This window comes from Cynocephalus volans, chromosome 2 (genome assembly GCF_027409185.1).
Source record: "Cynocephalus volans isolate mCynVol1 chromosome 2, mCynVol1.pri, whole genome shotgun sequence".
Lineage (NCBI taxonomy): Eukaryota > Metazoa > Chordata > Mammalia > Dermoptera > Cynocephalidae > Cynocephalus > Cynocephalus volans.
In genome coordinates, this window is record NC_084461.1 from 104,580,909 (window position 1) to 104,608,277 (window position 27,369).

At 32.7% G+C, this 27,369-nt stretch overlaps 1 protein-coding gene across 4 annotated transcripts in view; it reads left to right on the plus strand.

Moving 5' to 3' along the window:
• DMXL1 (Dmx like 1) overlaps positions 1–27,113 on the plus strand; it is a 149,905-nt gene extending 122,792 nt beyond the window's left edge. For all 4 annotated transcript variants that reach the window (XM_063088204.1, XM_063088200.1, XM_063088201.1 and 1 more), the window contains 9 exons: positions 776–897; positions 1,254–1,395; positions 4,769–4,829; positions 12,278–12,405; positions 16,720–16,812; positions 18,494–18,585; positions 20,319–20,371; positions 23,890–24,107; positions 25,923–27,113. In XM_063088204.1, coding sequence (XP_062944274.1) covers positions 776–897; positions 1,254–1,395; positions 4,769–4,829; positions 12,278–12,405; positions 16,720–16,812; positions 18,494–18,585; positions 20,319–20,371; positions 23,890–24,107; positions 25,923–26,147 — 1,134 coding nt within the window. In that variant the 3' untranslated portion in view covers positions 26,148–27,113. The remainder of the gene's footprint in view (positions 1–775; positions 898–1,253; positions 1,396–4,768; positions 4,830–12,277; positions 12,406–16,719; positions 16,813–18,493; positions 18,586–20,318; positions 20,372–23,889; positions 24,108–25,922) is intronic.
• The last annotated feature ends 256 nt before the right edge of the window (positions 27,114–27,369 follow it).

Sequence of the window (27,369 nt, forward strand, 5' to 3'; positions counted from 1 at the left end):
ACCCGTGGAGAATTGTTTCCCAACAGTCTGGTTATATGCTTTTCTTACAGAAAACTTTTTTCTTATTGGTTTGTATTAGCATTTTACATAATGGTAATATTAATCCTATTTTCTCTTGGCCGTCAATATCTTCCTGTTTTCTGTTTTAGAGATGTCCATTTTATTCATAGATGTTTAAAATTTTATGTTATTTAATCCAACCAACTTTACATCTATGATTTCTTCTGGCATATTTCCCCCACTATTTTTCTGCCTCTGCCCCTTTTCTCTGTGATCCTTTCCCACTTCGGTTTTTCTTGCCTTAGATTGAAAGTCTTTTTAGGAGAAAGTGATATTTCTTTGAATAAATCACCATTATGTCTTTAGTTTGGAGTTCCTTATCTCCCTTACCTTTCTCTACCCTCTAGGATTCCTATGTTCTTCAACATCTTCCTCCACATTTCTGAATTGTGCAAATCTTAGGGAGATTATAACCTTCTGGCAGATTAGAGAGACAGTGCTGGAAGAGGAAATAAAGTGGTACATGTATTGCCATTTAGTTAGCTTTCTATTGGATATACATGAATTCCTAGAACATAAACTTATCTTTACGCTTGAGCTTATGATTTAATAAAACTTTAATTGGTAAAATTAATTTAAAATATTAATTTGTAACTGCTATATTTTTGTACTCTAGTTATCATTTCTAGAGGTTATTTTGTAGTTGCTATCTTTAGAAGTAGCCCATAAACTTGTTATACTTTATTTTTAAATTACTGTATGATTTACTTTTCAGGCAAATCGAAACTGCATAGCGATTGCTTCCAGCCATGATGTTCAAGAACTGGATGTTTCTGGAATTCTGGCTACACAGATCTATACTTGGGTAGATGATGATATAGAAATGGAAACCAAAGGGTACTCTTACACATTTTTTTAAATCCATAACATTGCAGTACAAATGACTTTATGCACTGAACTATAACTTTCAGAAGATTCTTTAAAGAAATACTCCTAGGTTGTAAGCAGAGTGGAACCTAATGTGCTAAAGAGTAAACCAGGGGTAGCAGGAGCTTTAAAGAAGGGAATTGAGAGTTAGCAAAGAGTATGTGAAGGCAATGGAAATTGTGGTATGAAGTCATTGTCTGAGTTAGGAGTAAGAGCTGAGGAAAATTAATTTTAAAGTAAAATATAAAGTCAAATGTTAGAGCTTTCAAGTGTAAAGGAGAAACAGCTGATGGGTTGTTTTCATTCTGTTTGACATTCCTTTGTAGATCAGAAGATTTCTTGGTTATACATGCTCACGATGATTTAACAGCTGTTCAAGGTACAACCCCATATACACATAGCAATCCTGGCACTCCAATTAACATGCCATGGCTTGGTAGTACACAGACTGGCAGAGGAGCATCTGTGGTATGTAAAGTTAAAAACATTTAAGGTTGGGTGTAACTGTCCTATTTTTCTCTCTAGGTTAATGGATAAAGGATGATTTAAAACATTTTAATTCCTTAATTATTTTAAGTCTTACATGATAGAAATTGTAAATTTTGATAATGAGGAATAATATTTTCACTTGAAAGGGCAACAAAAAATTATTTTAAAAATATGCTTTGTTTAAAAACCAAAAAGCTATATTTTAATTAATAATTATTTGAAACCTAAGGTCCAGATCAAGCTTCAGCAAGCCGTGGCCCATATGTCAGATCTGCCCATCACCTGTTTTTTTTGTATACCCAATGTGCTAAGAATGGTGTGTACATTTTTCAATGATTGAAAAAAATCATAATATTTTGTGGCACATGAAAATTATACGAAATTCAATTTCACTGTCTATCTATATATAAAGTTTTATTTAGAACCCAGCCATGGTCATTTGTTTATATTTGTCTATTGATGGCTTCATGCTATAGTGGCAGAATTGAGTATGTGTAACAGAAGCCATATGCCCATAAAACCCAAAACATTTACTATTCAATTCTTTATAAGAAAGGTTTGCCAATCCCTGATCTAGATAATATCTTTTAATGGATATCAACAATGGATAACAACTGAGTCCATAATAAGTATGACTTTTTTTTAATGCTGAGACAAATGTATTATGCTTTTTTTTAAACAAAAAAATATAATTTTTTTTAGTTAAGCAAATTTAATATGCAGATGAACTGAAACACAGTTTTTCTGTAGTGATGGAGGATCTGTTGGAGCCCTGGTTACCTAAGATGTGATCCATATTTATACCGCCAAGAGTTTCCTTTATCGATTCTTAGGGTGTTGGAATTGATACACAAAATCAAAGAAACCCAGCATCATTAATTCTTTCAAAGGCTTTCAAGGTGGTAGGGTTTTAAAAAATTTCCTGAGTCCTGTAGAATGCTATCCTTTTCATTAATCAGTATGGGTGAGTTGTCAATGAAGGCTCAATCATCTTTAATAATATCTTATAATATTTTGTACTTAATGTAGTTTCTTTATAGCTTATATAACTTTATAATTCTTTGTGATATCTTTTGTAGCTGTTATTTACTCCTACTTAACAATTCTTCAGGTGAAGCTTGAGCTCCAGAAAGGTCAAGTGATTCAACTCAGGTCACTGTGTTGAATTTCTGATAGAGCTTGTTTTAAAGCCTTCTGTTCCCTTTAGTTCAGTGATTTCAAATAGCAGTGTTTTAAGTATTAAACACAAAATGATTTGGTTAATAGTAATTAGATGTTTTTCCTTTTGACACATATGTTAAAATTCATTTGTAAGACTTGTTGATCTTTTAAGGGGGAACTTAAAGAGAATGTACAAATGATATGAATGAATAGAAATAATATGCACTTTTTTCCAACTCCAACTTTAGAGAATACAATACAGTTTCTCCTGTAACAGCTTTCCTGCTGGTCTCTTACTTTCTCCATTCTGAACATAACAGTCAGTTACTCTTTTCTAAAATATCATTGAGATTGTCACTTCCCTCCTTAAAAATTTCAGATTTCTCAACACAGCTATAAAAAAAGTAGCAAGTCTTTAACATGGTTTCTAAAGTCCTATAAGTTTAGCCCCTGCCTGCCTCTGGAGCCTCATCTTCCTTCATTATTGATTCTCTTTGCTCTGGTTACTCAGGTTTCTTTCTGTCTCTTGAAAGCATCAAGCTTATTGTCCTATGAAAGCCTCTGCTTTGCCTGCTGTTTAAAATGCTCTTTCCCTCTGTTTTACCATTCAGATCTCAACGCAGATTACCAGAGATTTCCTTGGCTCCCCTAGTGAAGGCTTTTGCCCATACCCACTCTACCCCAATTACCTTATTATCTCATTTTATCATCTTTGTAGCACTTATCAGTTATTAAAATTATCTATTCATTATTTAGTTGTCTTGTTTACACCCTCTGGAATGTAAGCTTTTTGAGAGCTTGGGTTCTGCTTGCCTGTAGATTGATGATCCCTAACAAGAATGTCAATGGACATGTAGTAAGTGTTCAGAAAAATTTGTTTATACTCCAAAGTGTTATACTATAGAAATCTACCTTTGGTATCCTTTTTAGAATTGAATTTTCTTTTTATCTAAGTCTTAGATGGACATCTTTTTAGTTGGGATCATTGTGATTTGGGAAAAGTATTAGGATTGCCCTACTCTATCCTCAAGAATAAGACACCAATAGAATAGAATGTGTGGATCTTCTAAAATAGTTAATGATTTCTTTGTCTTATAATGTTCTACATATGCTTTCAGAAACTTTTTTAACCCTCTGTGTATTTTTTTACTCATGGTTTCCTTTGATACTTTAGTCAGAAAAAAAATAATAAAGATAAGAACAGGAAACGTTAGGCATTTCTTTATTATAAAACAATGTGGGATTTAAATGTGAAGTTTACTAAACAAAAGTAGTATTCAGCGGGTTTTTATTTTTTGTGGAGAGTTGATGAATCGTTTTCTTAATCCTGTCATTTTATCAAATGATGAATACTACTAATAAAAAGAATTTGTTATAGGGCCGAGCCCGTGGCGCACTCAGGAGAGTGCGGCGCTGGGAGCGCGGCGACGGTCCCGCCGCGGGTTCGGATCCTATATAGGAGTGGCCGGTGCGCTCACTGGCTGAGTGCCTGTCACGAAAAAGACAAAAAAAAAGGAATTTGTTATGACCAACCTCTGCTGTTTTGGAGTATAACTTCATCCATATGTGTCTTTCAGGTTTTTCATCCCGCACTAGTTCTGCTGGCCTAATCCCTTTCCTCTCTACCAACTTCCCACCTTCTCCACAACTTTAAACTTAGGACAACATTTAACTGTAGTTATGGTGCTGTATAAGTAGGAAATGTTCTTATTAAAATTTTTCTCTTTAATTACATGTATTTATTTTACTTTTATTTGGCAGGCTAGTTAAACCATTAAAAGCATGATTTGAAAATGAGTAAATAGTTCCAAACTATCAATTAAAAATTTATTTAATTTTTTGTTCACCTCTTTTATTTTTAAATGCTTCTGTCTGTCTTTTTAACCTTATAGTACTCAGGATTATTCTAATAAATTTAATGAGATTAGAAAAGAATTGGCAAGAAAGGAGGGAAGACTAAATTCTTGAAGGCAATTTGTTCTTAAATCCTAGTTAGTGATGCAGAAAACATATGCACATTTAAATATAAGACGTGTGCTATTAAATATTATGTATAGTATTTTTAGCACCCATAATGGTAGTTATGAAATCACATAAAAATAAATAAATAAATGCTATTTGAATTTTGTGTCACAATTCAATTTTTTAATCCTGCTTTTTATTGTAACTATAAAATAATTTTTTTTACCAGATGATTAAGAAAGCCATTAATAATGTCAGAAGAATGACTTCTCATCCAACTCTTCCTTACTGTAAGTTGATGACAATTAGCAATTATTCTTTCTTATTTTTATATCTATTTTTAGTAATTTTTATTATAAGGAATTTATGGGAGCTTTTAGTTTCAGTTGAAAGACAGCGTTTATTCTACTTTTTTGTAGAGAATGTTTGCTAATAAATAAAATCTTCATTTTAAAATTGGATGACAATAGAAAAAGAAATTTCTCTGAATTAAGAGAAAGCTAACTTAATGAAATAAATTTTTGTCATTTTGACTGCATATATCTAAGTTAGCACATTTTACCTTTGAACATTTCTGAATTCCTTAGACAACATTAAATCGTAGTTGATTATTATTTTAATAGGATCATTGCCATCTTTTATTACATAGACCAGAACCATACCTTGATCATTTAAACCTCATCATAGTCAGTTTGTATTTTATTAATTTTTGTCAGTTTGTCTTTTATCGAACAGATAAACAGTAAGTACAGGAAATGGTCATTGGTAAGTTCTTATATTTGAAGGCAAGATATATATTTGCTTTCAGTTAGTCTTAGGAATTTTGGAAGTTTCTCTTTCTTTAACCAAGAACTTAATTAATAGGGAATTTTTTTAGCGGTATTGATTAATTGGTGGGTTGGAATCAATACTCATATTGGTATGTGAATATTCCAAGTTTTTTTAAATATGATTTTTAAGTTGTGCCCTTCATTAAGTTGTTTTACCACATAGTAACAAGAATAGTGCATGTTAATTAAGAGGTATTTATGTCCCTCCAATTTAATAGCCTCTAAAAAAAATTTTACCACTTTTTCTCATGGGAGATATTCTTATAAAACACAATTGGCAAAATCATTGTTCTTTTCTGCTTAATCATAAGTGCTATATCTGTTATCAAAGTTGCATACTTTGTCCAAAAAAGGGCTCAAGAGAATTATATATTTAAATTGAAGAGAATAACTTCTATTACTTATACTAGATGTATAAAATAATATAAACAATTAGTCTGTTTCAATCACATTAAATTTATATAACACTAGAAATACGTATTTTTTATTCACAAGTTTACTGTGAAGTGAGAACTAACAGTTATGAAGCCTGTACAGTAAGGAGTCAAAATCTATTTTATATACAAAGTTTAAATAATATTATTCCCACAGCAAGAAATATTTGGCATTGCTTTAAACTATCCTTAGCTCTATGCAGTAGGGTTTGGAGGTTTCTCGAGATAGTAAAGGGACCTCATTTTTTCTCAGTCCTATAGCATGTGTCCTGACAGGTGAGTAGTTTATAGTGAGTATCCTCTACTTCAAGCCCATAAATTTAAGTAAAGAGACCCCCAGCTTCAAAGGCAATTAATGGACTTACTTTCAGAGGCATTAGGTAACATCAAATCACTGCTGTCTTGAGAGATAAGTACTTTCTCTTTTAGTGAACTACTACAACTGGCAGATAAGAGACTTGAAAAATTAAAAGCTAATTAAAAGAATCACTGGATTTTTTTCAGCTTATCTTTTTGTGTCACAAATAATTCCCTCAGGTAGTAATTCAGTTCAATAATAAGTGCTTTTTATGTAGTGAAAATGTTATGAGATAGGAGTTTTTAAAATCTTGCTCTGAAGTTTAGATACCTCAGAATAGCTTTTTTCTTCCCTTGAAATAAATCTTTTAAAAAGTCAGTCATTATAAGCTACTACTTTTTGACTTCTCCTCTGAAGAACTTTTTAGAAATTAGCCTAAGGCATTTGTAATCTCTGGTGGAAAAACACGGAACACTTCTGATGTGTGGGTTTTTTCCAGTCCATGCAGTTCTCCGACTCTCTGAATACTGTTTGTCATGTAATTTAGTTCAATTAAGATACTGTTTCCAGGAGGTAGAATCAGATCCCACAGATTAAAGGCTCAGTCCCACAAGTATACCCCTCACTTCAGATGCCATTCAGTAGTAGTAGCTTGTCATCTATACTTCTGACCAACCAGCTAGAAATTTGGGTTTCCCACAACCACCTCCTTGAGTTTGATTAATTTGCTGGAATCATTCACAGAACTCAGGAAACACTTTACTTCCATTTACCAGTTTATTTTAAAGGATATTATAAAGGATACTGATGAAGAGATACATAAGAAAAAGGGCTATGAGATCTGGAAGGGGCCTGAGCACAGGTGCTTCTGTTCCCCTGGAGTTAGTATGCACCACCTTCCCAGGACATGGATGCACTCATCAACCAAGAAGCTCATCAAATCTACTTGTTCAAGAGTTTTTATAGAGTTTAATCCCTGGCCCTCTCCCCTACCCTTTTCTGGAGGTTGGTGGGGCTGAAAGTTCTCGCTTTGGCCCAATCATTTACATAAATGCAGCAAGAATAGTGATTATCATATAGGCTTTTTAGAAGTCTGCTTTGCTGGAACATTAATAAGGAATATCAGGTTAGACTTTTAAAAACCTCTTGAGGCTAGGAAGCCAAGCCAAGGACTTGTCATCTGACTCCAAGTGCAATCTGATAGATTTGGGGGAATTCCTTTCTTCTCGGGACTTCAAAACATCCTGGGGTTCCTGGGCCTGCCAGCAAGTGATAGTCAACCATGTAAGGAACTATGAGTATGTGTGTACAATACAAGGCCAGTTTTTTGTTTTATTTTCAAAGTGCTTTATTGGCTTCATAAAGTCAACCGTTAGTTCCTATCTGGTTATATATGATTTTATGCACATTCTCAAATATGATACTCCAGTCAAAGCTGTGGTAATATAACCAATGTTTCCAGTTATGTCCTGTTACAAGGATCACAGATTCTTATTGAATATATGCAAATAACTATATTGTCATGAAAATAAGAATACTCATTAATAGCTTCTGAATTCTGGTTAAATTAGGTAGGGAGAAAAAGTAATTCTTTCATCTCTGCTCACAAAGATATACTTTACAAAATTTCTGTAAGGTATAGGTTGCTTAAGAGAAAAGAAAAAGGCTTCCTTAAATATGGAAAATAAAACGTTAAAAAACTAGCAATGTTTTAAACAAACAAAAAAAATCATTAAAAAGTCATAATAATTCTTCATCAGGTCATTCAGTCCCATGTAATTAATTCTTGTTCTTGATCTTGGTTAGCAATTTCATTAATTCATAAGATATTTTCATTAGCGTTCTGAAATTTTTTACCCATTCACATGGTATTAAAGTTATCAGAAATCTGTCTCTTTCAGAGTCTTTCTGAATTTCCTTCAAGACAGAACACTTTAGGGTTTATAATTGCTTGCAAAAGCTTTCAGGAAAGCATCAGAGTAGAACAATTATCTGTCAATGATAAAAGAGTTAACATGGCCATGGTTAAAGATCTGATGAGAATTTATTACCATAATAACCCAATTGACAAGGAAATTTGATTATTTCTGTGGCATACAGTGTTTTACATAACTGAAAGTATGGTTGATAAAATTATACCAGGACATATCAGATTTCTAGAAATTTCTTACACTTCCTGGAACACATTCTGTTATTAAAATATATTTTAATAACATATACCAATACAAATATAATTTTAAAATATTATACACACCTTTATTTGACAGTGCTTCCTATGCAATTTAACATATCAAATACCCCTAATTAGTCTAACATCTCTTTTTATAGGGAAAGAGAACAAATTCTTTTGAGATATCCCAGGGACCCTCTGAAAACCCCCCAAATTAGTTCAAGTCCAAAAGAATTTAGGATTTTATTTTGGAAAGTTTGTCAAAGATATCAAACAATTTAAAATACTTGACTAAAATAAGATCATAGGTTATACTGTGAAATAATACTTATTTGTTTAACCAGACTGATAAAAACTTCAAAGGCAAATACAGTAAGTTATATAGTTGTCCCCAAAACCTTAGCTTTTTTAATATTGAGAAGACGCAGTTGTTTTAAGGTCGATGACCTGATAAAGACAGCATAAAGCATGGGAAATTATCTTGATATAGCACAAAATCTTGGTTTCCTAGTCAGATTACTTAAGAGGTAAAGAAAATCCTTTCACAATCTTTTATCAGCAGTAAATGAATGCTCCAAGAAAACTTTGTACCAATGTACTTTTGATCTTAAGACTCAGCATTCTTTTAATAACTTATGCAAGTGTACTTCAAAAAGTACATGGAAAAATAGAATTAAAGGATAATATGAATCTTTCCATGAACTTTTTAAAGACCCCTCATATATAAATCCATTCAAATCTTACCCAGCTTGACAATATGTAAAATTCCTTTTCCAAACTCCTCTTCCACAAACCTTCTACAACTTTCTTATATTCATTCAGATTTTGTCCTAGACCTTTCTCTTTCCCATTGTGGAACAACTCTTTAATTTTCCTGATGTGGGAAATTAATCTTTTTCCCTTAACAAAAACACATCCTTCATACCTCATAGCTTCACTTACTAAAAACATGTCTTATTTTCCTCACATGCATTATTGTTTTTATTATTTTTAGGAGTTTTAATTACATATATTAATTAGAATTCTCCACTCTTAATAATTTTAATTATTAGTGAAAACTAGGAAATAAACAATTGTGCACTGTCACAGCAGCACTATATAGACTGGCAAATCTATCAATATACACTTTCATAATTTGTAGAAGCATGTTCTTGCTCATAGTACAGTTATTTAATGTGGCACAAGCATGTTTACTAACAGACGTAAATATCTTTAGTTCTTCTGTAATAAGAAGCCAAAAGTAGATAAGCTTATGTTCAGCAATTAATGTTTCAATATTTTATCTTATTTGGAAATGGTCTAGATATTCAATTACTATACATTATTTAATTTAACAAACTGTAAGGGTATATATAAGTTGCTAAAGGGATTTGGAAAGCTATTTTTAAGTAGATATAACACCAAACAAGGCTAGCCATTATCAAGTTTTTTGTTTGTTTGTTTTTGTGGGTTTTTTTTTTTTTTTTTTTTTTTTGCTGCCAGATTATGTAACAGATAACATGAGCTTATTTGACTAGTAAACCCAGGTAAAATAAAATAAAAGTTGTGTGTTGCATTATATTTAATGCTGACAACCCATTAAATATGCCTGCTCTTATTAAACCAGCAAACCTAAATTAGCTTCTATTTACCAAAGATCATCTTGGGTCATGTATACTCAAAAAACATTTGGGTTAATACTTATCTTTGTAAGAGTTTAAAGAACACTTAATTTATATTTTTCTTTAAATCAATTATTAGAGCTCTTTTACAAATTAATTTTGGCAATACCATCTGGAGGTAGAAAAATGCCACACATATATAAAATACATACATACATAAACATACAGAAGCATATGCTATAGCTTTCATTCTAAAATTTTCGCCGTGTGCCAGGTACAATAATACCAAACTCACTAGTTATATAAAAAGTATCTGGATCTGAACTGTGTTTCTGGCTGAAGGAACAATGCTGTTCACCCAGATTGCCAAAACTTTTTACTAGAATTTGTGGGGGACGGGGGGGAAACTTAAGGTTTCTCACTTCTTTTGTAAGTAGTCTTCTAGAGAGGCAATATCTGATTCATTTAGTCTTTTAGTAGCCCCTGTATACCAGTTAAAAAATGCATTGTTTCTGAGGCATTGGAGATGCCTTTACTTCAAATGTACCCCATAGATGGGTGATTTTCTCTAAGTTTAAACTTCCTTATTATAGATTCCTAATTCTAATTGTCTCTGGTAAGATTTATCCACTTCTCTAGCAAAGCACAGGTTCTGAGTTCATAATGTTTATGCATGAAATTATCTGTGATTTTAGATGGAGAATTCTGGACTCCTTGAATTTATATGGACCCATAATTACCTGTCTTCCCCAAACCTTATCTGCCTGCGGCCTCCTACTGGACCCAGTCCAGTTTATGTCAGAGCCAGTCCGACTTCCAGACCTTGTCTGGAAGTCAGAGAGCTCAGGACACAAGTTGCAGAGTGCATATCTGAGAGGGACCTCCCAGAGGTGACCTCCAAATGTGCAGCAAGATGATGTGAGCACAAGGGGCTGAGCAGGGTACCTATGCCTGGTTACTTGCTGCTCCTGTGGGTCATCATCAGGGAGTCTCCTTCAGGTCCCTCTTCTGACATCAAAACTTTTAAAAGATAAACTTAGGCACATTAAAATTTTAATGAGTTTATTTCAGGTCTCAGCTCAAACTCATGAAATGGGCGGCAAGAGATCACAAGCAGTTTAGGACTTCACTGAAGTGGCGAGAGGGAATACTTTTATAAGGTGTTTGAGGAAGTAAGGCAAAGAGAATATCTGATTGGTTAAAGTGGAAAGTTTTTAGTTACAGGTTTGTTGGCAGTTTCTTAGAAATTAGATTGATTAAGCTTAAGTTTTTTCTGTTTACATTCAGTTGGGTTTTGATTTGCTCATATAGGAACCCAAGGCACTGGAGTCATCTTGGCCTAGTGGCCTCCTAATTAGTTTTTTTAAACACCATAAATATTATAAAAATTTGAGTGGTTTCTAAACATGGCTAGCCCAATTTATTTTTCTGATTAAGCTAAGCAAGGATATTGGGGGAAAAGAGGAAAGAGTTAACATTCCCTTTCTCAAAAAATTCTACCTAGCCTTCCACCTCTGCCCAATGGTAAAGCATTTCAAAACAATTGAAGTTCATTTACTTTAAATACTTGGTAAAGAATGAGGGAAACTTGACTAGCAATGTGCTAGATGTTTTGTATACATTAATATAATTTCTCATTACTATCATCCCACATAAATACTGATAATTGTACTTAATATAAATTGAGTGCTATATGTTCGGCATATTTCTGAGTGCTTTATATAAAAAAATGATCTCATTTACTTCTCACAACTGTCTAGTGATTTAGATATCATTATTCTTCTTTTACAGGAAGGAAATAGTCTGAGAGAGTAAGTTTCTTAGTATCACACAAACAGTAAATGGTAAAGTGAAAAATTAGTAATCATTTAGCTTGCTAATATTCCTCAGTGAAACAGATAACATACATTTGAGATGTCAGGCCAATCAGGATAACTTTTAGAAATAATTTTTTTCTTTAGCACAGCATTCAAAAATCTTCTGTAATGTCACTTTTTTTTTTCAGAGAAAAACGTATAGATTTAAGCATTAATAGTATAAGAATGGACTCTTTAACAATCCCCAGAATCTGTTATGTTATAGTAAGTGATTATCATAAAAATTATTTATTAAAGGTTCTTTAAACATTATTGAGATAATTTTAAAGGAAAATATCATTTATAGAGATCTGATTTAAATGCTTCTGTTGTTTGAGGATATGTTCTTAGTCAAATGAAAGTATGTCATATCTTTTTTTATGATGAAGAGTATTCAAGTGAAATTTCATACAAAGGTAAATTCATATAAATTGACTGTGATTCATTTCATAGAGGTTTCTTCCATAAAGATTTCCACATTGAATTAAGAAATAAATGTTCCCAAAGATTCTTGAAATAAATTTGCAGTGTTTGCCTCTTACTATGCAGATCTGACAGGAGCTCAAGATGGAAGTGTCAGAATGTTTGAATGGGGCCATTCTCAACAAATAACCTGTTTTCGATCTGGTGGCAATTCAAGAGTTACAAGAATGAGATTTAACTATCAGGGAAATAAGGTAGTGTATAAAAATGTAAATGGTAAGAAGGCTTGATTGTGTTGGTGGTTTATAAACATTACTAGTTTGGGTTTCTGGAGAGAACAACTCAGTGGGCTAGAAATAAAATATTAATCTATATGAATTTTTTTTTTAATTCCTCCCAAAGAATACTTAAATTCATTTGGTTCTTCTTGGAAGTATGTTCTATATATGTCTATTAAAATTTATTTAAATGATTCTTAAGGACCAAATGATTATAGATCCACCTTAAATTGTGCATTTTTGATTAGTAAATGCTCCCACTTTCTTTATCCTCTGGAACCTACTCTAAGTATGATCCAGCACTAAGCAGCAAGTAACATCTGGAAGCTTGTTAGAAATGCATAAATACGGTTTTATTGGACCACAGTTACTCCATTCACTATTTATTTTCTTTGGCTATTTCTCACTATAACAGCAAAGTTCAGGAGTACAAAGACCTTACGTCTGGCAAGACTAAAATATTTATTATATGGGCATTTAAGAAAAAGTTTGCCAATCCTTCTCTAGAACACCCTTTACTGTCTTCACTTCCCATAATCCTACTTTCCTCAAACTGCCTCTCTCTGCCCCTACTATCTGAATAGCACATTAAATAATAATTAAAGGGTAAATAAATCTGTTCTTTGTTTTCAGGGCCAGGTTTTGCTAGGTATGGTACATCTTGCCTTTCCTTTCCACTCAATCTCCAACCTTCAACCCTCCTCACATGTGACTCCTATCATTGTATGCTGCAACTTTTTTGTTTACCATGTTTGCCAGATGGCATTTCCATTTCACAAAAGTTAATGTAGTTTCATGTAGTCATGAATCGAAATTTTGATAACTTATTTCTTAATACCAATTAGCAACATTCCTTTCTCCTTAATGGGAAATTAAGGAGATTTAGTGCAAAAGCTTTTATAATTCTACTGTACTTACAGTTGTATTCCCTGTCAGTGTCCTTTATGTGTATATGTTTTTCTACTTTGGTTGTCAATATTATATTGCTAACTAATTTCTATACCTCAGCCCTTATCTCTCTAGTATATCATCTTGCCAACAAAGTTATATAATAAACAACATAGTTACATAACTACAATATCATGAGATCATATCGTTTTTTTCAAGAATCCTTCAAGACTCTTCATGCCAAATACCTTAGCATGGTATTCAGGACCTTCTGACTTATTTTTCAGCTTTCTCACTCACTCGCTACAGCCTTCCGCACAGGCTATTTTATGGCACAACAAATTATTCTTCATTGCCTGCCCAAATATCTTTGACAGGCAGCTGACTTTACTTTTCATTCACCTTAGCCATGATAGAGTCCAGTAGCACAACACCTAAACATGCTATCTCCCTTAGTAGGGAAGCATGCTGGGGTAAATGGAAGAGAAAACCCACACCATATCAAAATAATGCTGATCAATTTCATGGTCAAATATGAATAGAATTGGACTGCCAGAAGTCAGTGAATATTTCAGAAGAACTAAGAGCCTGAAAAGGGGCATTAAGCAGAATAAATGATGTGAAGAACAATTCCTCAGAGAGATTCAGGAAGATACTACATTCATAAAATAAGAGCAGGCTGGTATGAAGCAAGAACAGTAGGAGAACAGGAAAGAGTTCTTGGAAATTAAAAACATACACCCCAAAATTGGGGTCAGTGGGGAAACCACCCATTGGAAGGACTGAATAGCAGAATGGAAATAGTTGAAAATTAAATTTGTGCTTCGGAAGCACAAATTAAGAAATTATCCAGGCTGGCTGGTTAGTTCACTTGGGAGAGTATGGTGCTGATAACACCAAGGTCAAGGGTTAGGATCCCATACCAGCCAGCCACCCCCCAAAAAAGAAATTATCTCATGATGAAAATAACTCAGGAAATATTTCAGAAGAAGAACCAATGATGGATAAAAGCATTATTCAAAGGAATGATAAATATTTCCCCAAAGCAAAGAATAGAATTTTGTAAGAAGAAGGAACTACCAATTACTAGACAGGAATATTGAGAAACAACACATACCTACACACATCTTGATTATTTGTTTTTTGGGTTTTTTTAATTCAAGGGTAAAGAGAGACTCCTATAAGCTTTCAGGAAGGAATGGGGGTGAAAATGGTTAGTTACAGCTCCCTCCTCACCCAAATTAACGAGATTGGCCTAATCAGAAATAGTTTACAAGTAGAGAATACAGCAATATCCACAGAATTCTGATGGACAAGGAATGGGAGCAGAGTTGATGTCCATCCAAACCATCATTCAAATTTGATGGCAAAATAAACACATTTTTAGGTATGCAGAGGTTTAACACATTCCATATATATACCGTTTCTGAAGAACATAGTTAGATCCACTCCAGAAAACATAGGATAAACTAGAAAAAGGAATAAACCCTGGAAAAATGTCTGTAACAAATATAGAAACAATAGGTTAATATTCCTAATATTAGCCCTGTCAATTACATTTTAAAATTATTTATTTATTTGTTTGTTTTTGTGTTTTTTTTTTTTTTTTTTTTTTTTTTTTGGCAGCTGGCCAGTAAGGGGATCTGAACCCTTAAGCTTGGTGTTACAACACCGTGCTTTAACCAAATATGCTAACTGGCCAGCCCTAAAATTTTAATTTATTTTTATTTTATTTTATTTTATTTTTGGCAGCTGGTTGGTACTGAGATCCAAACCCTTCACTTTGGTATAACCAACACCCTACCCATACCAACCAAGCTAACCGGTCAGCCCTCAATCACATTTTTAAAAAGACAAATAATAGAGAAGTAGACAAAGGACATGAAATCAATTTACGGAAAAAACTATGCATAGCCAATAACCCTCACTAATAATTGAAGAAATACAAATTAAAATGAGACTTTTTCCCACTGTATAAAATATTAATACAGGTTGGATTTTTTTTTATTCAAATAAAAAATACCGGTTAAGCATCCCTAATCCAAAATCTGAAATGCTCGGGCTGGCTGGTTAGCTCACTTTGTTAGAGCACAGTGCTGATAACATCAAGGTCAAGGGTTTGAATCCCCTTACCAGCCAGCTGCCAAAACCAAAAAAAAAAAAAAAAAGAAAAACAAGACAAAATCTGAAATGCTCCAGCAAGCATTTCCTTTGAGTGTCATGTTAACACTCAGAAAGTTTCAGAATTTGGAGCACTTTGGGTTTCAGATTTTTGGATTAGGAATGCTCAACTTGTAGTATGCAGTGTTGATTATTGTGTAAGAAAAATGGGTATGTAAATTTATTTTACCGCTTTGAATTTAATTTTGGCTTATCTGTCAATTTTAAATGATGTTTTTTGACAAAGCTTTCCCCTTTCTAGATATCTATGCTATATTATGCAAGGGTGTATGTATAAGAATGTTCAAAGCAGGATTTTTTATAATAGGGAAAATTGAAACCTGTCTATAAAGGGAAAGTTTTAAAATATAATACTTCTAACTATACAGTGTGATTTCTACACAGCACAAAAATGAGCTAGACTTATATGTATTGATGTGGAAAGATGATTATAATAAATCAAAAATGTAATTGTCAAACTATATATTATGGTCCTAATTTTTTAAAAATGCTGTATGTGTGTTTGAATATTCATAGAAACAAATCTGGAAGGAAACACATCAAATTGTTAATAGTTGTTAGACCTGGAGGCAGGGGAGGGAAGGAGTCACTAGATATTTGTTTTATATACTTTATGTAAGCGTGCATCATTTTATAATTTAACGAAAAAATTTTTAACCATCTTTGTATCACGTACTCTCTTATTGGATTATCTTGCTGTCTTACCAATCAAAATTGCCCTGAGTTCCTACAGTGGGATTCTTTTATGATAATTCTTATTTCATTTTGCTTTCTACTCTTGTGTATATGTTTTTCTTATTTTATGTTTCTGGAAGTCCTTATTTTGTCTTTTTCAAAATGAACAAAGTTTTCTATCTTATACAAGGGTACTTCATGAAGATATTTGTATTATCTTTCAATTCTTTTTTCCCAAACTTTTTGAAGTATCCTCATATATGATAAAGCCTTGTCATATAGCTTAATGTGTTAATCCAGTATTCTGTAGGTTAGTGTAATAAAATGGATGTCTGATGTTAGTTTCCTTTATGTCAACTCTGGAATTTTTTTTAAACAATAGCTAGATGTTTTTCTGAACTGGATCTATATATAGGTTAAGTAAAAAGTCAAATTTTATATCAGTCAAATGTTTAAGAGTCAAAATATGGATGTTGTGGTGATGATAAGAATAAATATGTGCTTTTGTATTTATATTAAAACTTTTAATTATTCTTTTTCTCTAAGTTTGGAATAGCTGATGCTGATGGATATTTAAGTTTGTATCAAACAAACTGGAAATGTTGTCCAGTTACTGGAAGCATGCCTAAACCATACCTGGTAAGCCAAGAATTCCTACCTTTAAATAAAGTTTGGATTTTTAATTTAAATAAACCAAGAATATGTATTTGAGGTGAGAAATATTAAAGCCAATTAATAAGATCTATGTAGTCCTATCTACTCTATCACTTTACTGCAAGCTCCTGTTTTTGTATTAAGTGAAAACTACTCTGTGAAGCATCAAAATCCTTAATCTCTGGTAATCTGGAATTTAACCTATATTGAACCAACTTGGTACCTCCAGAGACCCATGCTTCCTGTAGATTACTGGAGCCCTTTTCTAACCTCACTAAGCTGCAGTGGGCATCACACTTAAATAGAATAATTGAGAAACCAATACGTCTGGTTATTTTTCTGCAATTATCCCTTATGAACTAACAAAATAGAAAGGACATCCTGTAGCTGGTAGTATTATATTCTTGTCCATGTCTTTTTTAACAAAATGTTGATACATCTCTATTCAGACTTAATACAAGCTTAATGAACCTTCTACTGCTTTATAGCACACTGAATTTATATTTAATATACTCTTCAATGAAGCCCTTTATAGGACTAAGCATTACTTATCAGGAAGAAGTAAAGAATATAGGTTAATATTCTGGTAATTTGCCCAAGGTTAAATGCTAGAATACAGTACTGATCTAAGTGAAAGCAAGTAAGCAAGGGAAGGTTAGTTAGGGTACTATGGACAAATGTTAATTTTCTATCATATTTTCATTAGACCAACAGATTTAGATGTGCAGGTTTATGTTCTCTAAGGGACTGCTTTTTCTTTTTTTTAAATCTTTGAAAAGGTAAATTGGATTAAAAGTGTACATAATTGACTTTTGGAGATGAATGTAGATTTTGTTTGTTTTAAGGACACATCATCTAACCTAGCTACAGTGGTGTTCCAGGAAATGGGAAGAAGGCTCAAATGAAAAACATTTTATGTGGTGATTTTGGCATACTTAAAAAATTTATTTTTTATTAAGGAGAAATATCTAAATAAAACATAACTTGGAAGCTTTTATAATTGACTAAACCTCTCATAATTTCTTAAGTTACTGTTTGGTGGAATATTGAGAAATAAATTTTCTATTTTGGGTGAATATTAGTAAATTTTTTCTTCATTTATTTAAAAGTTTAAATATTTCTGAAAGATACATGATGTCAATTAATTTAACAAAGATAATTAAGTCTAAGATAATCTAAAATCCTTGTTTCTGTCTTCTCCTAAGACAAAAATTTTTACTTACTATACTAAAGGAAACATTTGCAATTTAACCTGCTTGTTATCTTTTTGAACTTTTGGTTGAACAAAAGCAAAGCCTTCATAAAGGGTTGTAACATATGCAGCCTACTTAAACAGCTCGGGAAGTGTGTGTGCATGTGTGCGTGCGTGTGTGTGTGTGTGTGTGTGTGTGTGTGTGTGTGTGTCTGTCTGTCTGTCTGTCTATGGCTGTGAAAGAGAAGGAGAGGCAAAATAAATGTTGCGAAATATTAATTATTGTTCAATCTGAGAAAAGAGTGTATGAAAGTTCTCTGTATTACTATTGTAACTTTTCTAAAGTTCAGGGGAGAAAAGATTGAAAGGGTTTAAGAAAGTCATAAACTACATGATCTCTTTTTAAATAATACATTAGCTGGTTTTGAAATTTTTAGTGACAACAGTAACATTTATTGTTTATAACCATTCCAGACTTGGCAGTGTCATAACAAAACAGCCAATGATTTTGTCTTCGTTAGTTCCTCCTCTTTGATAGCTACAGCTGGTCTTTCAACTGACAATAGGTAAGAGATAATAGTGGAATTGAAGTATGTGTATGTATGGATAGCTGAACTTTTTTTTTTTTTTTGCTTTATGTCCTTGTGTCTCAAGAATGTTTTTATAATTTTGCCTTTAAATATTTTTATTATAAAGACTTGTTTCTTACTTGGAGCATTTTTAGTGTGCTAATTGTAAAGCTAGGGAAATTCTGGTACCATTAAAAATAAAATTTATTCCTTTTGTATTTTTAATATGATGTTATGACTTTAGTGTAGGAGTAAAGGATTTGGTTTTTAGTAGAATGAATGTTTCTCCATATTACTCCCTATGTATCAATAAAACTTGAGGCAAAAAAAGGAACTGTTATTTACTGGCCATGTTATTTAGTTAAACTAGTTAATCCTCATCGTGGCCCTATTAGGTAGATATAATCACTGTTTCACAAAAAGAAGAGACTCAGACTTGTTAGTTGCACAATAGCTGGTAAGTGGCAGCCACCCCCCTGCAAAAGCTAAGTTTACAAGAAAGTGTCTCCTCCTTCCCCCATCTCCCCACCCTACTTTTGGCTTCCCTCTTGCAACTGAGCTCTGAGATCAAGGCCCACTGAAGTTGCTGAGCTTTTATATTAATCTGTAAGGCCTCACTTTGCAGTAGAAACAGGATTGTGAGACTATGGAGTCTTAAGCCTATCTTCTATAGAAATTCCTTACATGTTCCTTACATATACTTCTATATAGCAGAAATAAGTTTTTTTTGTGCTCAAGAAAATTCAGTGTCTTCTGCTATTTGTGTATGTCAGTCCAATTATTAGAGAATCAGTGAATACAAAAAGTAGCTTCCATATTCAGCCTTCCTATAACATTATTTATAAATACATGTTAATCTAAAGTTACTCAGTTTTATAAGCTAGTTTTTAAATTTTGTATAGAAATTGTGTGTAAATTCACTTAGGATGAATAAGTTCTGATGTTTTATTGCAGAGTAGGTCGACAGTTACTGTGGTTAGCAGTTAAATTTTATATCTTACATAATAGCTAGAGGAGAGGTTTGGAGAAGCTTTTGAATGTTTTTACCACAAAGAAATGATAAATGCATGAGGTGATTGATACATTAATTACCCTAACCTGATTATTATACAACTAATGTATGTAGCAAAACCTCAGATTATACCCATAAGTATGTATAATTACAGTGTGTCGATTAAAATTTTTTAAAAAAAACAGAAAACCTACAAATTTATATGGGGTAAAGGAATGTTGAAACAACTTAAAAAAAAAAACTCGGGCCGAGCCCGTGGCGCACTCGGTAGAGTGCTGCGCTGGGAGCGCGGCGACGCTCCCGCCGCGGGTTCGGATCCTATATAAGAATGACCAGTGCACTCACTGGCTGAGTGCCGGTCACGAAAAAACGACAAAAAAAAAAAACAAAAAAACTGAACTAGCTGACCTCTAAGACTTTACAAATGTGTTGTCCTGTAATAATATTTTTTAGTGGTATAATGCAAAATTGTGTATTTGGTTCCTGTTATTCAGTCTACTTTATTAAGCCCAGTTAGAGCGTCAATAAAATTTCCAGAAATTATATTTTCAAAATTGATTTTATGTAAATTTGTTGATTGTACTTGGCACTTTTATAAATTTAAGAACCTTCTGTGAGAATAAGGTTCAAATGTCATATAATTATATGAGACATACTTATTTTTTATTCTGTTGTTAACATTTTGTGTCACTCAAGAAGTAATCCTTCTTTTTTCCAGAAACATATGTTTGTGGGATACTCTTGTAGCTCCTGCCAATAGTTTAGTCCATGGTAAGTTATGAAAGCATTTTATAAATTTTGGAAGTCAAGAAATTCATAAACTAAAAATGATTTTTAAAGACATTTGTTTTTAATGACACATATTTATTAACCTGCAAGGTTTATTTTGTTCCTGAGGGCAGTTTGAAAGCAAAAAGATGCAATATACATAATTAACTCTTAACTATACCTTGATGAGGAGCAGTGGGACACAGATAATATAAAAATCATTTGTCTTTTCTTTGAATCTGATAGCCACAGGTCATCATTGTGAACATCAGATATTACCTGTTATTATGTTCCTTCTCACCACTTCTATTCAGCATTGTATTGGAAGTCCTAGCTAATGCAATAACAGAGGAAAAGAAAACAAAGGGTATATAGATTGGAAGGGAGGAAATAAAACTCTTTATTCACAGATGACATGATTGTCTGTGTAGAAAATCCACAAAGAATCTACAAAAGAAACTCCTGGAACTAATGCATGAGTAAAGTCATGCACTACAGTGGACCACATACATGATGGTGGTCCCATAAGACTATTGTAACTGTACCATATAGCCTATGTGTGTAATAGGCTATAACATCTAAGTTTGTGTCAGTACACTCTGTGATGTTTGCACAATGACAAAATCACCTAACAACATACTTCTTAGAACATATCCCCATTGTTGAATGCATGACTGTATAGCAAGGTCACAGAATACGAAGTCAATGTACTAAAGTCATTTGCTTTCCTATGTACCAACAATGAACAACTGCAATTTGAAATTTAAGAAACATTACCGTTTACATTAGCACCTAAAATAATTAAATACTGAGGCATGAATCTAACAAAATATGAACAGGTCTGTATGCAGAAAACTACAGAAGTGATGAAAGAAGATGACCTAAATAGATGAAGAGATATTCCATGTTCACAGATTAGAAGACTTATGTTATTGAAATTTCAGTTCCTCCCAAGTTTATAGATTCAACACAGTCGTAACCAAAATCCCAGCAAGCTATTTTTTAGGTATCAATAAACTGATCCTAAAATTTATATGGAAAGGGAAAGGATTTAGAATAGCCAATGAAATACTGAGGAAAAACAAACTTGGAAGACCCACACTACCTGATATTAAGACTTAGTATTTTAAAGTTACAGTAATCAAGATTTTGTGGTATTGGCTTAAGAATAGACACATAGATCATGGAACAGAATAGCTCAGTTATAGACCCACGTCTATATATTAGACTGATCTTTGATAAAGGCACAGAGGCAATTCAGTGGAGAAAGGATAGTCTTTTCATCAAATACTGCTAGAACAATTGAATGTCAACATGTTTAAAAAAAAAAAGAACCTAGATACAGACCTCACCTTTCACAAAAATTAACTCGAATCAAGGATCTACACGTAAAATGCAAAATGATGAAACTTCTGGAAGGAAACATAGGAAAAAATCTAGGTGACTTGAATTTGGTTATGACCTTTTAGATACAACACCATGATCCATGAGTGAAATGATATATCCAAGACTTAAAAGTTACCCACTTCTCAATGTCTGAATGGCAAATAAGTGTATGAAAAGGTGCTCAACATATGTAGTCATCAGAGACATGCACACTAAATTTGCTGTAAGATACTGCTGTATAAACCAAAATGGCCAAATTAGACTCAAGAATTGTAGTGTTGAAACTGGAATGCCTCATGTATTGCTAATAGAAGTATAGAATGGTACAACCACTTTGGAAAATTGTTTGACAGTTTCTAATAAAGTCACACACACATGATCTAGCAGTACATACTGTTACATTTATACCCAAGAGAAATGAAAACACATGTCTACAAAGAAGACTTAAACGGGAATGTTCTTAGCAGCTTTATTTAAATAGCCAAAAGCTGTGAACAATATAGATGTCCAACAGGAAACTGGTATATTTATGTAATAGCAGTAAAAAAGCATGACCTGCTGATACATAGGACAATATGGATTAATATCACGTTGACAGAATGAAGACAGACACAAAAGAATATATACCATAAGATTTCATTTATATGAAGATCAAAAACAGGCAAAATTCGGTGGATTCAAATCAAAATAGTGATTACCTTTGTGGGGGAGAAGGATTGACTATGAAGGAGCATGAGGGAACCTTCTGGGATGATGAAAATATTGTAGATCTTGATCTGAGTGATGGTTACACAGATGTTTCAATTTGTCAAAGCGCAACAAAGTATACACTTAAAATTTGTGCATTTTACTATGGGAAAGTTATGTCTCAAAGTGCTGGAAAACTTTGAAAATCCCATCTCTGTAATTAGTTTTATTTAGTTTCTTAAAGTAATAATAACTAAATTTTGTATATGCCAGGTACTGTACATGCTTTGTGTATGTTAACTAATTTAATCCTCCCACAACCCTGTTAGGCTGTCACATATTAGGTAGGAGATATTATCTCCTCTTTTACTAATGATGAAACCGAGACTTACATAAATAATTCACCTAAAATACATATTTAAACTCAGAAGCAATTAGGAGTTAAACCCAGACAGCAACTGGGATTTAAACCCAGGCAGTCTAACTCCAGGATCCTCATTCATTATGCCATATTCTCTTTGAGCTGTATACAGATTTTTTTTTCCTAAAATTTATTGGGCTGACATTTTTAAAGAACAATATTAATTGTATTTCTATATTTCTGATATTTTGCTGTGTCTTTAATTTCACAGATCTTTTCTTTCACAACATTTAATCTATTAGTCCCATCTAGTCTATTTTTATCTTGAGCATTGTAGTTTTTAATCTCAATAATTTTGATTTGGATCTTTCATGTCTCTATTTAACTTGCTCAGTCTTTAATCCACTTCTGAATATATACTGTACAGTTATAATGACTTTTAATTTTCTTATCTACTAATTCTATCATCTATGTCATTTCTGGGTTAGTTTTGATTGATGGGTTTTCCTTCTCCTTATGGGTTTATATCTTCCTGCTTCTTTGCATTCCTGATAATTTTTTATTAGATGCTAGGCATTATGACTTTTAACTTATTAGGTGCTGGTTGTTTTTGTATTCTGTAATATTCTTGAGCTTTGTTCTGGGACAAGGCTAGGTTACTTGGAAACAGTTGGATTGGGGGGAGAGGAAGGGCAGTATTTGGTCTAGAGCTAATTTTGCCCCCCAACTAAGGCAGACCTTTCTGAGTACTCTACCCAATACTTTGTGAATTATGCGGTTTTCTGCTATGGCCAGATATGGAACCCAGCTGAACTTACTACCATGGCCAGAAAATTCTCTCTAAGCAATAAGCTAGGACTGTAGTATGGCTCATCCAGTTTGTTTCGCACTTCTGAGATATCACTCTTCTTCATTGCCTCATGTCCAGTGCCTCAAATCATTGTTTTCTATATTTCATTTGATTTTTTTAATTGTTTTTAATTTGCAAGAGAGCAAATCTGGTCCGTTATACAATGTTGGCCAAAAGCCAGAAGTCTGCTTCTTTAATTGTTAAATAGTTTTTCCTTTTTTTTCTTTTCACTTTCAGCTTTTACTTGCCATGACAGTGGAGCCACAGTTTTAGCATATGCTCCAAAACATCAGCTGCTAATATCAGGTGGCAGAAAAGGTTTTACGTGTGTATTTGACCTTCACCAAAGACAACAGAAGCAGCTTTTCCAGAGCCATGACTCTCCTGTTAAAGCTGTTGCTATAGATCCAACTGAAGAGTACTTTGTTACAGGATCTGCTGAAGGCAATATAAAGGTAAATACAGTTGATGCCACAGTATCTACAAAATGAATTATGATATCTTCAGAAACCTTAGATTTTTAATTATATTGATACATTTAAATACCTGTAATAGTAATATTAACTCTTTTAGAATCAGCAGTACTAATTGCTATTTAATACATCTTTTGATGAATGAGATGTTTAAATTTTCTTAAAAATTTTCTATTTTTCAATTGTTTTTAAAAAATTAATGCTAAAGCACTAAATTTCTCATTGATGCAAACCTTTTAGATATTAAAATTGGTCTTGACTTAATGTTGAGAGTTATAATTTACTGAATTCAGTTTTCAGGTGCTGAGAAATACACTGACATTTCCTTTTATCCCACATTGTTCCCCATTTTTAAATAAATAACATCAGTTTCCAGTTACTCAGTGCCTAAATAAAGAATTCTCAATGTACCTGGATAAGCCCTATAGGTGGCAGTCCTTTTCAAACTCCATTGTGTTTAAAACTTAGAGGTCGTTTAAAACATTAAGCAGCTGTTAAAAATACAAATTTCTGGGTCCCACCCTAGAAGTACTTCATAAATCTAAGGCTCAGGAATCTGCATTTTTATAACACATATCTAGTGATTTTGATGGAGGGTCGTCTGGCCCCATTTGGAAATGGGTAAGTCAGTTTAGACTGGTTTCTATGTTATTTTACTGGTCAGCAACCCTATGCTTGAGGAGTCTAGTTTCTTAGAATTCACTAATTTAAGCACTAAAGAGCATATTAGTGCAATAAGATGGACTTCTTTGATAGAACCAGCAAATTGTTTCCGTAATTCTCAGCCAGAAAAGCTAGAATTGTAGAATTTTGAAAAGGCTTTTCTTAAAATCAAGTACATATACCAACAGAATTTTTCCCTTCACTTTGAAGCTAGTTTCTTTTTTGGACTACCTTCAGTTTAGAATAGGTTGTGGGGTTTTTTTAGATTAGTTGTTTAGTTTGTACTCAGATTCTGAGGTTAATTGTTTAACTTAATCTGAGGTTAATTAAAAAAAGATTTGAAAATATAGACTGTATTCAGAAGCCACAATTTAACAAATTTATATCCAGGATAGTATATATTAATGAATTTCTTTCAGTAGAGAAAGAAAGGTTTTTTAACAAAAAAGTGATCTATAAAATCAGGGAATAAATTGGTTTTCCTAAACCTAAAATGGATGTCCTGAAAGCGTTTAGGTCCTTCACATAACTGAAGATGCTTATAATTTACTTTAGAAACACACATTTATTTTGATAAGTAAGGGCTGAAAATAGAAAATTTTAGTAAATTAAGTATCCTGAAGGCTTGATAATTGACTTTATCTTGTAGTTAAAAATACAGATAAAGGCTTTGCCTGGTCTGAGGGCCTCTCGATGTCAGGTACTTCCCTCTTTTCAAGTGTTCCAATCCCCTGGTGAGTATTTGATATTATAGGGAGGGGACACTCTCTATACAACTACACAGCAAAAGCTCTGCTGAGAGAAAGGAAACCTTACTTATAGTCCCTATTACAAGTTTTTATAGTGTTGTACACTTAACTTCTTTGTATCTAAGTTTTCTCAACTCCAATGTAGGGTTAATAATACCTTACCCTCTTACTCAATGGATTTTTAAGTATTTAATAATATAAAAGCAATTGAATTGCAGCCTCCTATGCAGAATCAAGGTGTTATGATCTCAGGCCTACACAGACTTTTCTCAGTCTTTGTTTTGGAAATTCCTTATCTGCACAGGAAAGCAGCCCTGAAATTTTCATTTGGATTCTGAAGGTAATCATCAACCCCAATTTTTATTTTGTTCTTAATGTCTTTCAGATTTGGAGTCTTTCTACCTTTAGTCTTCTCCACTCTTTTATCAATGAACATGCTCGGCAGTCCATTTTTAGGAATATTGGAACTGGAGTGATGCAAATTGAGACAGGGCCAGCAAATCACATTTTCTCTTGTGGAGCTGATGGAACAATGAAAATGAGAATATTGCCAGATCAGTTTAGCCCCTTAAATGAAGTGTTCAAAAATGATGTAAAATTTATGCTGTAACATTTTCACAATAAGACATATATCATTTATCACCTGTTTCATGGAAGTGACAAACAGATATAATGTATAGTGATCACTCTCTATGCCACAGATAAGCTAATGCTTTCTTGTTTTCATATTTATTTTATGGAGCTTTGCCCTTGATGCACTGATGCCTTAAAAATTATCAAGGTCATTCAGAATTAGATTATATTGCCTAATGTGGAACATATAAGTAATGCTGTAATAATACATATTTATCGTGTGTTATAATGAATATGTCATAGTGTTAAAGGAGTTTTGTTTTCTTGTTGATAAACTTTTCGGCAGATATCTCTGCATGAATTTCTTTCACAGTAAAAGTACTCTTTATGTAAAGATAATTGTACATAATTCTCGTCACTTAATTCACCACACGCTCACTTCCTTTATCAGACTTACACATCTCAGACTCTTCTATTAGTGATAGGGTGATGCTTGGGTAAGAATCAAATAGATAATATCTTTATTAAAACTGTCATTGGGACTTCAGTGATAAATAAGCCAAACGGCTCATTATGTAAAGTTTTCATCAGTTTTCCCTCCAAAGCTTAAATTGTATGTGTGCATATGTATGTGAATGTATATATATATGTGTGTATATATCTTACACATCTTACTTGAACTTAGTTTGTATATATATAAGCAAAAATAAGTCTTTTCATGTGTTTTTGTGCCATAACAACTATTGCCACCAGAATAATAGCTTTTCTTGCAACTTTTTTTCATTTTTAAAAAGATTTTGAATTCCCATCCTAATTTTGAAATAAATTTTAAGACTTCCAAGATTATTTTAAAGATTACACTGGGTCAAATAAGTCTTAGCAGGCAATAAAGATTCTGTGTTGGCATGTATAAGACAGTTAAAAGTAAGTTTGTAAATTTGGCAAAGAATTTTTGAGCATCAGACAAACATTTTACTTAAATTTTATTTTATCTTATTTTTTAGGTGCTTTTAGTCTGAAAATTCTGAAAACCTTATAACAGTGTTTTTAGAAACAAATATGAAAACGGTCAAATTAAATTGATAGTATTTAGAATATAAAATACTCTCCAGATCTACTATTAATAGAAAATAAACTAAACCTTATATTTTATTATTTTTGTCAAAACATATTATTTTATTATAAAATATGACCAAAATATTAAAAATGCACAATGCTTCTAAAATATGCTAATCCTATTTCTGTCTGTTTTGTGCTAT